This window comes from Chiloscyllium punctatum, chromosome 15 (assembly GCF_047496795.1).
Source record: "Chiloscyllium punctatum isolate Juve2018m chromosome 15, sChiPun1.3, whole genome shotgun sequence".
NCBI lineage: Eukaryota > Metazoa > Chordata > Chondrichthyes > Orectolobiformes > Hemiscylliidae > Chiloscyllium > Chiloscyllium punctatum.
The window spans coordinates 35337826-35350215 of NC_092753.1; the positions used below are offsets into that span (position 1 = coordinate 35337826).

The 12390-nt window shown below is 42.1% G+C and overlaps 1 protein-coding gene across 1 annotated transcript in view; it reads left to right on the forward strand.

Annotated features, from left to right (window-relative positions):
• Positions 1–4722: 4722 nt before the first annotated feature.
• The window catches only part of LOC140486194 (superoxide dismutase [Cu-Zn]-like), a 41096-nt gene continuing 33428 nt past the window's right edge, over positions 4723–12390 (forward strand). The window contains exons 1-2 of the mRNA XM_072584981.1: positions 4723–4881; positions 12170–12263. Coding sequence (XP_072441082.1) covers positions 4768–4881; positions 12170–12263 — 208 coding nt within the window. The 5' untranslated portion in view covers positions 4723–4767. The remainder of the gene's footprint in view (positions 4882–12169; positions 12264–12390) is intronic.

Sequence of the window (12390 nt, forward strand, 5' to 3'; positions counted from 1 at the left end):
CTGTGTAGAACTCCAGGGAAAGTGTGAGGAGAGGGTGGGTGGTCAGTCATTTGGAGACAGTGCCTGGGCTCCCATCAATGACCAGGACTGTTCTCGGCAACATTTCAGTAAGCCGGGTTCATTTTTAATTATTGTAAACAAAAGACGCTATCAGTGTTGGAAACATCTATTTGATGTAATGTTTCTATCGGGACCTCAAGATCTTCTTCAGATAATCCGAAATTTGGATAATTGATCTTCAGACAATTGCGGTTCCTTTGTATACCATTCACTATTCATGACTGTTCATTACATTGCCCTGCACAAAGATCCTATAATAATTAGAATTGAACTCCTCTGCACACTTCCATTGTGAAGAGGCTTGTTGGCAGGAAGCCCAGTGCACCTAGTAGTTTAAAGTACACATGCACTAATTTTATTCTATGTCTTGTTTCCTTTTCAGCAACACAAGGTTGTGAACTCTTCCCCGCAAACTCCTTCCTATCCTGTTTTATCCACTGCATTTAATCGAGTTTTTGATTATTTAGTATCTCTTGTATAAATCAGTCGAGCATTCATATAAATTATGTAGAATGCCAGTTTCTGAGTAGTTGCCTCCAAAATAAAAAAATGATGTTTCACCTTCACTTCCCTTCACCAGCGAATGTCACTTCTGCTGTTCCCACAAGGGGACATTTAGAGATTCTAGACCTGAAATTGAAAGTGATGGATAGTTAGCAGTATTGGTAAACAGAGTCAAAATAATGGCTGATGAAAACAGATGTACTTTGTCATCTATAGTATGTAGAAAAATATTGCATTAGGAAAGGAACAAGAGTATAAGAAATGTAAAAAAGCGCTGCTCTAAACCCACCAGTCACCATGACCTGACTCACAACTTGCCTCCATAATGTCCAGAGAAAACTTCTCACCTTCCTCCTATTTTGTGCTTTTTCCCAGGTACTATTGTATCAGCTTGACCTACAAAAAATTGTTTGTAATTGATTGCATAGTGAGATGTCTTGAGAATGTACACGTCATGGTCTAATAAATAGAGTTGTGAAACAGTAATGAGGAGAAATATTTTGTGTTTAATTAAAATTCAGTATCTTAAAAGCTACAATGTTGATAAAGATTTTGATAAAAGTGTTGCTAATTGAATGACGCTATCTCAAAACTGCAATTTAAAACTAACAGACTAATTAATATTAGCTCATTTAGTAGTTTGGGGAACTGGCTTTAATGCAATTTCTGCTGCTGGATTCCTCTGGTGAGTCATTCAATATCATGACAGTATATTGGTTTTCTATTTACATATGAACTTACAAAATGGGAGCAGAAGCCTTTTGACTCCTTAAGCCAGCTCTGTGATTCAATAAGGCCATGACTGATCTGTTTGTGTTTTTGTATTCCACATTCTGTCGACTGCCACACCTTTGATTCCTTTGCCTACAATAATCAAGGGAATTTTACGAACTCATAAACAACCTCTTTTTACGACAAAGTCCATCAGTTTATTTGGTACTGCCTCCCTCATGATTGTAATTTCACTGAATTCCTCTCTCCCTTCCAACTCCTTATTTACAGTTACTGCTGGAACCCTTTTTGTTTACTCTATAGTGAAGACAAAAGCAAAATATTTGTTCATTTCATCCATGATTTTCTTACACTATTAACTTACATTCTCACTATCTGTAGAGGACCAACACCCACTTTAGTTACTCTTTTTCTTTTTAAATATGTTAATGATGCTTGCCAGCTATTTTTTGCCAGCTTCCTCTTAAACTCTTAATTTCTTCCTCCTGATTGAGCTTCATTCTCTCCTGGCCTTTATATTCTGACCAATCATCTGTCCTGCCACCCACCTTTTGTGCAACTACATGCTTTCTCCTTAACTTTGACGCTTTCTCTAACCTTTTTAGTTAACCACAGACGATGGGTCCTCTCTTTAGAAGTTTCTAATTGTTTATAATATTTTGGGGGTCCCTCAGTGACATTGATTCGGATCTCTCTGAGGTCTAATTACATAATATACAGCCATCATTCTTGTGCAGTGGTAGTGTCCCAATCTCTGAGCCAAGAGGCCTGGGTTCATGTCCCGCCTGCTCTAAAGGCGTGTGATAATATTTCTGGGCAGGTTGATTAGAAAATATCTATAGCAATCAAAATATACTTCCACTTTAAGCAGTGGTGAGTTTCACTAATTGGCAGGAGAACTTGCATGAGGTGAGCTGCCAATTAACAGGACATTTGACCTAATAATTTAGCACAAGGCCAAATATGTTAATAGCATCCATGTGAACAGAAGCAGGGTTTATGCATAATGACAATTTAAAGATAATAAGCTAACATAAAATAATTTCTCTTCGCATACTTCATGGTTTATGTACACCTTTTAGTGTAGCAGTTTATTTCAACTCAACTTACAGTTAGTGTAACATCACTCTTAAAAAAAAACTTGAAACTAAGATGAGATCAAATACCCAAAGCCAAAAGTTTCAACAATACAGAGAAATGTGGCCAAACTAAAGTGTTATACAGCTGCAACATGACTTGCCAACTTTTATACTTAATGCCCCGACTTGAAGCTTGATGTTTCTTACACAATTATTCCACTGAGCAATTATCTCTAGAAATGGTATCAAATGACAGTACACATCTATGCATTTAGAATATATTTAGAAACTAGGAGTATTGTGTGCAATTCTGATCCCACATTATAGGAAGGATACGCAGGTTTTAGAAAGGGTACGAAAGAGCTTTATCAGGATGTGTATAGGTGGCATGGTGGCTCAGTTGTTAGCATTGACTGTTACAATTTATTTACATTTAAATAATAATGCAACTTTACCTTAAGTAAAATTTACAATCAGAGAGCCTTCTCACTTGCACCCTCAACTGACAACTTGGACATTGTGGAACTCGCGATGACACAGTAAACTTCCAGTATATAATTTCTGCTATTCTCTATTAGTGGTGCTGAAAGAGCACAGCAGTTCAGGCAGCATCCAAGGAGCTTCGCAATCGACGTTTCGGGCAAAAGCCCTTCATCAGGAATAAAGGCAGTGAACCTGAAGCGTAGAGAGATAAGTTAGAGGAGGGTGGGGGTGGGGAGAAAGTAGCATAGAGTACAATGGGTGAGTGGGGGAGGGGATGAAGGTGATAGGTCAGGGAGGAGAGGGTGGAGTGGATAGATGGAAAAGGAGGTAGGCAGGTAGGACAAGTCCGGAGAAGTCATGGGGACAGTGCTGAGCTGAAAGTTTAGAACTAGGGTGAGATGGGGGAAGGGGAAATGAGGAAACTGTTGAAGTCCACATTGATGCCCTGGGGTTGAAGTATTCCGAGGTGTTCTTCCTCCAGGCGTCTGGTGGTGAGGGAGCGGCGGTGAAGGAGGCCCAGGACCTCCATGTCCTCGGCAGAGTGGGAGGGGGAGTTGAAATGTTGGGCCACGGGGCGGTGTGGTTGATTGGTGCGGGTGTCCCGGAGATGTTCCCTAAAGTGCTCTGTTAGGAGGCGCCCTGTCTCCCCAATGTAGAGGAGACCGCGTCGGGAGGAACGGATGAAATAAATGATATTAGTGGATGTGCAAGTAAAACTTTGATGGATGTGGAAGGCTCCTTTAGGGCCTTGGATAGAGGTGAGGGAGGAGGTGTGGCCGCAGGTTTTACAGTTCCTGCGGTGGCAGGGGAAAGTGCCAGGATGGGATGGTGGGTTGTAGGGGGGCGTGGACCTGACCAGGTAGTCACGGAGGGAACGGTCTTTGCGGAAGGTGGAAAGGGGTGGGGAGGGAATTATATCCCTGTTGGTGGGGTCTGTTTGGAGGTGGCGGAAATGTCGGATGATTTGGTTTATGCGAAGGTTGGTAGGGTGGAAGGTGAGCACCAGGGGCGTTCTGTCCTTGTTACGGTTGGAGGGGTGGGGTCTGAGGGCTGAGGTGCGGGACATAGACGAGATGCGTTGGAGGGCATCTTTAACCACGTGGGAAGGGAAATGTGCGGTCTCTAAAGAAGGAGGCCATCTGGTGTGTTCTGTGGTGGCTTCTGCTAGTTTATTGAGAGTGTTGCTTCATAAAGTGCTGGTTAAAACACAGTTTGTTGTATGCGAGAAACATGGATAAGGTGGATAGTCTTTTTTCCCCAGGCTGGAATTGTCAAATACTGGGGCACATAGATTCAAGGCAAGAGGGGAAAAGTTCAAGGGAGATGTATGAGGCACCGTTTTCACACAGAGGGTGGCAGGTACCTGGAACATGCTGCCGGTTGACTTTATAAAAGCAGATATTTTAGCAAAATTGAACAGGCATTTAGACAGACACATGAGCAGGCAGGAAATAGAGGGATGCCAACTCTGTGCAGCCAAGCAGAATTGGTTTAGCATGGTTGGCTGTGCTGTTTTGATCTATGTTCTATATGTTATATGTTTTAAGTCATGGTCAATCATTTTAATTGACCACTGTGACTTGTTTGCCATTATTGCTGAAAAAAAATAGGCCATGCAGTTTGAACAAAAACAGAAGTTGCTGCAAAAGCTCAGTAGGTCAGGCAGCATCTGTGCAGAAAGATTAGAGTTAACGTTTTGGTCCTAGTGACCTTTCCTTCGAACTTATAGAGTTGTTGACTATAATAAACACCGTTTTAAGCAAGAAGAAAAATCCCACGACATGAATCAACATAGAGTAAGCAGCAGGAAGGCTGCCCACCCAGAAGCCGAAGGGCATCACGTCCATTCGACCAAGTGTGGGGGCAGAGTGCGCAGGCGCGGCGTTGCTGGTCATTGACAAGGACAGAGATGGAAATAAAAGCTGTTTGTGTCCTGAAAGATCAGCACGATGTTTATCCTTATGTCCATGATTTATCCGACCCTATCAGCGGCGTCAATGGAGTCGTCGTTTTTGAATCACAGGTGAGTTTCTCACTGGGGTTCTTGGCCCAACCGGCGGAACCTTCCAGAACAGCGCCTCCACTTTAATAACATGGCGGCAGGGGTTGGCTGGCGCCGTGTGTACGGTTAAACCCAGACACGAGATGAGTTTAAATAATGTGAATTTAGTGCCCTCGTTTCCGGATTGAGATGAATGAGTTTTAACAAAGGGGAAAAAAAGAGGCAGGAACGCTTGGAAATGGACGCACCGGGGTTTCACTTTGACATGGACAAGACAATTCGGGCAAATGAGAGTCATCCTCCAGTTTCTGCTCTTGGTTAACTGTACTGCGATTTGGGAAGCAAAATGCAGCAACCTTTTATTAGCTTTTATTCTTATTTGGTGTATAGCTCATGTCATGTTAGTGGTGAGGAATGGATAATCTAGGGCCGCCGGTATATCCTCTCTGATCCAGATTTTTAACTTCCTTTATGTTTCGGAAGCTCACCCGTTCCCGTTAAACGGGAGATCCAAACCAGTTTGTTTCAATTGGCCGATGTTGGCGTCAGACTTTCACACCACAGAGGTATTTATTACTGCGTAGTAGAGTTGAACAAATCCCCTGAGAAAATTAAGATCAGGTAAAGAGCTAAGGACAACCTACTGCACTTTTTACAATATGTGCAATTTTTGAGAGCTCTTGTGGTGCAGTGGTAGTGTTCTACTCCTGAGTCTTGGGCTCAAGTCCCACCTGCTCCAGAGGAGTGTAATAATGTCTCTGAACAGGTGGATTGGAAAATATCTACAACCTAATTTTATCTCCTTATTGGTGCCGGTACTTGGTTCAAGGACTTGTGACTCATTTATAAAGTCATGAGGGGCATAGATAGGGTTAATGGTAGGTATCTCTTCTCTAGGGTGGGAAATTTCAAGACTACTGGGCATATTTTTAAGGTGGGAGGAGAGAGATTTCTAGAAGACATAGGAGCAAATTTTTTACACAGAGGGTGGTTTGCTTGTGGAATGAACTCTGAGGAATTGATGGATGCTGACAGTTACAACATTTTAAAGACGAATAAGCACAACTGGGAAAGGATTGAAGGGATATCATAGAATCCCTACAGTGTGGGAGCAGGCCATTGAGTCTACAGCAACCCTCCGAAGACCATCCCAACCAGATCCACCCCCATACAACCCTACACTGACACAGGGAGAATGTACAACTCCACATAAACAGTCACCCAAGATTGGAATTGAATCTGGCACTGGAAGGCAGCAGTGCGAACCACTGAGTCACCATGCTGTTCTATTAGCTGGTTTCTAGCAGGTCGGACTAGTGTAGTTTGGGATTATGTTGGGCATGGACTGGTTGAACTGAAGGGATGTTTCCATGCTGTATGACATCTAACCACAAAACCTCTAAATTATGGAGAGATTTGCTTCAAATGTCATTTTTAGGAAATTACAAATGTAAGTTGATCAAGCAGCATGGTTGATTCTCTTAAATATCTTTTAAAATGGCCTAGCAAGGTAATCAATTCTTCTATCAAGGTTGGAAAGGAATGAAACTGGAAAGAGTGCTGAGCATCAACCTAGCCGTGAAAATGAAAAATGATAAGCCAGCCTAGGCAAAGCTGCAAAGTTCTGTCAACCAATGTCTGGAGACATGCCAAAATTGGAAGGGCTGATCTGGACACTTGTTGAACAGTAGCCAGACATCGTAAAATTTGATTTGGTGAGTATGACTGTGCCACAGACATTACCATCACTATCCTTGGATATGTCCTATCCCATCAGAAACATAGACCCCACTGAGGTGGTGGGGTATACTTTTGGAATGGGTTGCCTTGAGAGTCCTTACTTTTGTCTCTAAGCTCCAGGAGGCCAGATGGTATTAGGTCAAATGTGCAAGCAAGTTTTCTTCTGATTACTACAAATGGTTTGAACAGCTAATGAATCAGTGCGATTTTATATTGATCACCATTTGGAAGAAGCATTAGAATAGCAAGGGCAGACAATGCACAACTGGTGAGACCCTATAGAAGCATATCTGCTCTACTGGGTCTGCAGCAGCTGATCAGAGTCAGAGGAAAAGACCTGCTTGTCTTTGTTGCTGGTCTATCTATCATAGATGTATGACATTATTGGTCATCGTGATGACTGGACAGTCCTTCTGGAGATGAAGTCTAATACTCACATTGGTCCTGCTACAGACATGCTGGACAATATTTTTCAATGTGGAGTAAGTAAGGACTACAGATGTTGGAGATCAGAGTCGAAAAGTGAGGTGCTGGAATAGCACAGCAGGTAAGGCAGCATCCAAGGAACAGGAGAATCGACATTTTGGGCATAAGCCCTTCATCAGGTAGGGCTAACGAAGGGCTTATGCCCAAATGCACCTATTCCTTGGATGCTGCCTGACCTGCTGTGCTTTTTCAGCACCACACTTTTTCTACAATATCTTCAAACAAATTTAGCAATTCCAAGACAGGCATCTATGAAGCATCGTGAGCCATCAGCTGCAAGAGCATTGTATTTTGCTACAATCTGTAACACTATGACCTAGCATTTCTCCAATCTACCATTATTATCAAGCCAGTGGACCAATCCTGGTTCTGTGAATGGTGTAGGGAAGCACACCAGGCACACCTACAATTGAGTTGCCATAGAAGACTACGTTATGCTAAATTCCAGCAGTAGCAAAGTGTAGACAGAACTCGGTCACCCCACAACTAACAAATCAGATTTTGGCTATGCACTCCTGACATATGCAGTCATGAATGTTGGTTAATAATTAAACAAATAGCTGAAGCAGGAAGCTCAACAAATACTTCTATCCTCAGTAAAGTGGAGCCCGGTACACAGTGTAAAAGACAAGGCGACAGCATTTGGAGCCATCTTCAGTCAGCATCACAAGTGTCACCGTTTAGCTAATTTGTTTCACTTCATGTGATATAAAGAATTGTGGATGATCCTTGACATGAATGCCATATTGGACTGAGTGCAGCTTCAATGAGTTAGATCAAAACTGGTGTCACTGGCAGTGAGGGGGACAATCCTCTCAGTCCCTAAAGTTCCTCGCTGGTGACCTAGGCCTTATCATTTTCAGTTAATTCATTATTGACCTTTCTTCCACCATAGGGTTAGAAGTGGGAATGTTTACTCCTGATTGCACTATTTGTGACTTTTCACACTGAAACAGCCTATGTCCATGTGTACCAAGACCTGGACTACGCCCCGACTTGGGTTGATAAGTGATTAGTAGCATATACACAACACGAGTGCTAGGCACTGACAATCTTTAGCAAGAGAGAGTTTAACCATCTCACCATTTATATTCAATGGGATGCCCATCACTAAATCCTCCACTACCAACATCTTGGGGTTATCAAGGGAACTGGAACCTGAACTGGACCAGCCATATGCATACTGAATAAATAATATCACAATTAAGTACTGAGTACCTAATCCACAATAACCTGTTCACTGTCTCTCAGTCTGTCTTCTGCAAGAACCATTTCACTCCTGACCTCATTACAGCCTTGGTTAAAATATGGACAGAAGAGCTGAATTCTAGAAGTAAAGTGAGACTGTCTGTCCTTGACATCAATGCCATCTTTGACTGAGTGTGACTTCATCAACGAGCCCTGTCAAAGCTGGAGTCAGTGGGAAGGGCAGTTGTGGGGTGTGATTTTGTGTGGTTGAAGTCATACCTGAAGTCATACCTCAAGGTGGAGGATGATTGTGGTTGCTCGAGGTCAGTCGTCACAGCAAGAGTTTCTCAGGGTATTTTCCTCTTAACATCGCTGAGGAGCTTGATTTCATGATACACCTATGGATTAATTGGAATATGGTCTTTTGGAATACTACCAATGTGTCATGAGCCAAGTTCTTCAGTGCTAGGCCCAACCGTCTTCAGCTGTTTCATCAAAGAGCTCTTGTCTATGAAGGTCAGAGCTGGAGATGTTTACTGAAGTTTGCAAAATTCACTATTTGCAACTCCTCTAAGCAGTCTGTGCCTAAATGTAGCAAGACCTGTACAATATCCAGGCTTTGGCTGAACGGTGGCAAGTGATATTCAAGCCACACAAATGCTCTGCCATAACTGTCTTTAACAAAGAATCTAACCATAGTCCCTTGACATTCAATATCATTACCATCACTGAGTACCTCGTTATCGATTGCAATCCCCAAGATGTTGATCAGAAAGTGAACTGCACTATCCATTGTGGCCACAAAAACAGGTCAGAGTTGAGGAATCCTGCTTTGTCTCCCCAAAACAACGGCAAGGTTGAACTCAGGAGAATGATGTAATATTCAGTTACCTGGAAGAGTGCAACTCCAATTTGCAAGAAGCTTGACATAATCCAGGACAAAGCTGCCCACTTGATTGGTACCACATTCATTCCTTCCACCACTGACACTCCGTAGCAGCAGCGTGTACAATCTACAGGAAATTCTGCAAAAATTCACCAAGGCTTCTTGACACCTTCCTTCCCATCACCAGTTCCATCTAGAAGGACAAGACTGGCAGATACTTGGGAGTGCAAGTTCCCCTCCCAGCTACATACTATCCTGATTTGGAAATCATTGCTGTACCTTCAATTTTTTGGGGGTCAAAATCCTTGAATTCCCTCCCTAATGGCATTGTGTGTCTACCTTTAGCATGTGGACAACAGTGGTTCAAAATACGTCACTTTCTCATAGGGATGGGCAGTAGATGCTGGCCCTGCCAGTGATGTCCTCATCCCATGAGTAAATTTAAGAAAAAGGACACCACTTGCCAATTCCCCTCCAAGCCACACCTGATCCTGACTTGTACTGTTTTGTGTTCTTTCCCTGCTGCTGGGTCAAAATTCTGAAATGTTATTCACAAGAGAATCACAGAAGTCTGACGATGTAGTGGGAGGCCAATTGGCAGCGTAAGTGTACTTTTATCCTGTGGATTGCAGTCGTTCCTTATGGGCAGTTAGGGATGGGCAATAAATGTTGGCCTTGCCTTTAATGTCTGATCCAGTGAACAAATTTTTAAAAAAGAGCTGTTAAGTATATTGAGATTGACTGACTGTGATCGCTAGGGTCTTTTTGCATAAAGGAGAGATGACCTAACTTGTGGCCATGTTAAGGTGGCAATCTGCACAAGATGAAATGGCCATTGTAGGGTGGAGTGATTATGGATTCCCAAACAAATTGTGGATTTATACTCTGCAGCTCTCTTTCTGCCTCCGCTCCCCCCACCCCCAATCTATCCTCACGTGCTGCAACCAATATCATTTTAAGTACAGTACTGATGATGCATATGGGGCAATTAGCAGCTCACTATTTCCTAACCTAATGGGAAAGTAAAGTTGATAATTCAGTTTGGGAATTCCTGGACCTGTAATGATGTGTTATCCCAGATCACATAATATCTGTAAATATTAATAGGTACTTGTTATGTAAGTTTAGCACTCCCACCAGTGGATCCATTGGAAATTTTTTTGCGATTTTTGTGACAAAGCTGTTGTGGTATATAACCAGTAAGAAAAGGAAAAATTGTTAATCTTTAACAGTGAAGCTGCATAATTCCACTTCACACAAGCATTGTTTGCAAAACTAAACTTATGAAGAACTTTAATACCCATTTAGGGGCCCGTTTTTAAAACTTATTAGTCATCAATTGCCAAGCACCACAATTCATAGGTAGTTCCTGTAGCCACCAATGAATTGTATACTATTAAATTCGAGATTTTAAAAATCATTCTGCGCTACCTGTTGTGTGGCTCTGATTCTGCATGCTGTTGGCCTCCTGCCTGTGGCATGTTCCAGTTGCCTGCCTGGGAATTACCTAAGGACCACAGTCAATACTAATTTCGAAACTAGGTAGAAGTTTACAAAATTGAGAGGCATGGATAGAATGGATTGTGGAGTTTTTTCTGCAGGGTAGAAAAGTTATTTACTAAGGGGTGTAGGTTTAAGGTAAAAAGGGCAAATTTAAAAGGAGATGAGAGGCATGCTTTTTACACAAGGTGGTAAATGTCTCTAAAGGTCAACATGCAGGTTGAGTCCATGATTAAGAAAGCGAATGCAATGTTTTCACTTATCTCAAGAGGGTTGGAATATAAAAGCACCATTGTGCTACTGAGACTTTATAAAGCTCTGGTTAGGCCCCATTTGGGGTACTGTGTCCAGTTTTGGTCCCCACACCTCAGGAAGGACATACTGGCACTGGAACGTGTCCAGCGGAGATTCACATGGATGATCCCTGGAATCTAACATATGATGGGCAAAGATATGAGGAACGGCTGAGGATCCTGGGATTGTATTCATTGGAGTTTAGAAGATTAGGGGAGACTTAATCGAGACGTACAAGATAATACATGGCTTGGAAAGGGTGGACGCTAGGAAATTGCTTCCGTTAGGTGAGGAGACTAGGACCCATGGACACAGCCTTAGAATTAGAGGGGGTAAATTCAGTACAGAAATGCGGAGACATTTCTTCAGCTAGAAAATGGTGGCCTGTAGGATTCATTGCCGCAGAGTGCAGTGGAGGCCGGGAAGCTAAATGTCTTCAAGGCATAGATTGATAGATTCTTGTTGTCTTGAGGAATTAAGGGCTACGGGGAGAATGCGGGTAAGTGGAGCTGAAATGCCCATTAGCCATGATTGAATGGCGGAGTGGACTCGATGGGCCGAATGGCCTTACTTCTACTCCTATGTCTTATGGTCTTATGTCTAGAATGCACTGCCAAAGACGGTGGCAGAAGCAGACACAACAGCAATGTTTTAAGAGGCATCTTGACAGATACATGAAAAGGAAGGGCATAGAGGCATATGGAGTGTGTAGAGGCAAAAGATGGTGTATAGAGGCAAAAAGGTGTTGGCATAGGTTTGGAGGGTCAAAGGACCTGTTCCCATCGTGTACTTTGTACTTTTCTTTGTTTTGGTATTATTCGTGTTGGTTTAGGAATAAGCATTATGTAAGGTAAAAGGAAAACTCACTTGCTGTTTGAGTTGTGCCAATCTTTGGATGGAATCTCTCACAATGTAACACTCCCTATTTGAACAATTGGTTTACTGCAAATTTTTTTGAAAGACCTTAAATTATATGTTAATAAAAATGGCAAGGATAACTGTTGCATGTGTTGAGAAGTCGTTTTTGGAAGTAATTAGTTGAGAACCAGTGTGCCTGCCTAGCTGTTAGTTTGGGGGCATTTCAAAATTTCCTAACCAGGTACTTTGGCCTTTATGATTGTCATCATTGTTAATGAAAAATCGTTGGCTGTGTTTGAATGCTTACTTGGTTAAAATAACATATTGTGAACTTTATTTATTATTTTATTTTTGTAGGCAAATGGTCAAGTATTAATAAAAGGAACTTTTACTGGATTGACTCGTGGAAAACATGGGCTTCATGTGTGTACTTTTGGAAATCTTTTTAATGGTATGACCTGTGTTCCAAATGCATTTATAAATAAGCTTATTTTCTAACTTGTACAACCTATGTTTTTGCATATAATTATATTTTATTGATAGCTTTCTATCTTATTCATATAACATGGGTTAATTTG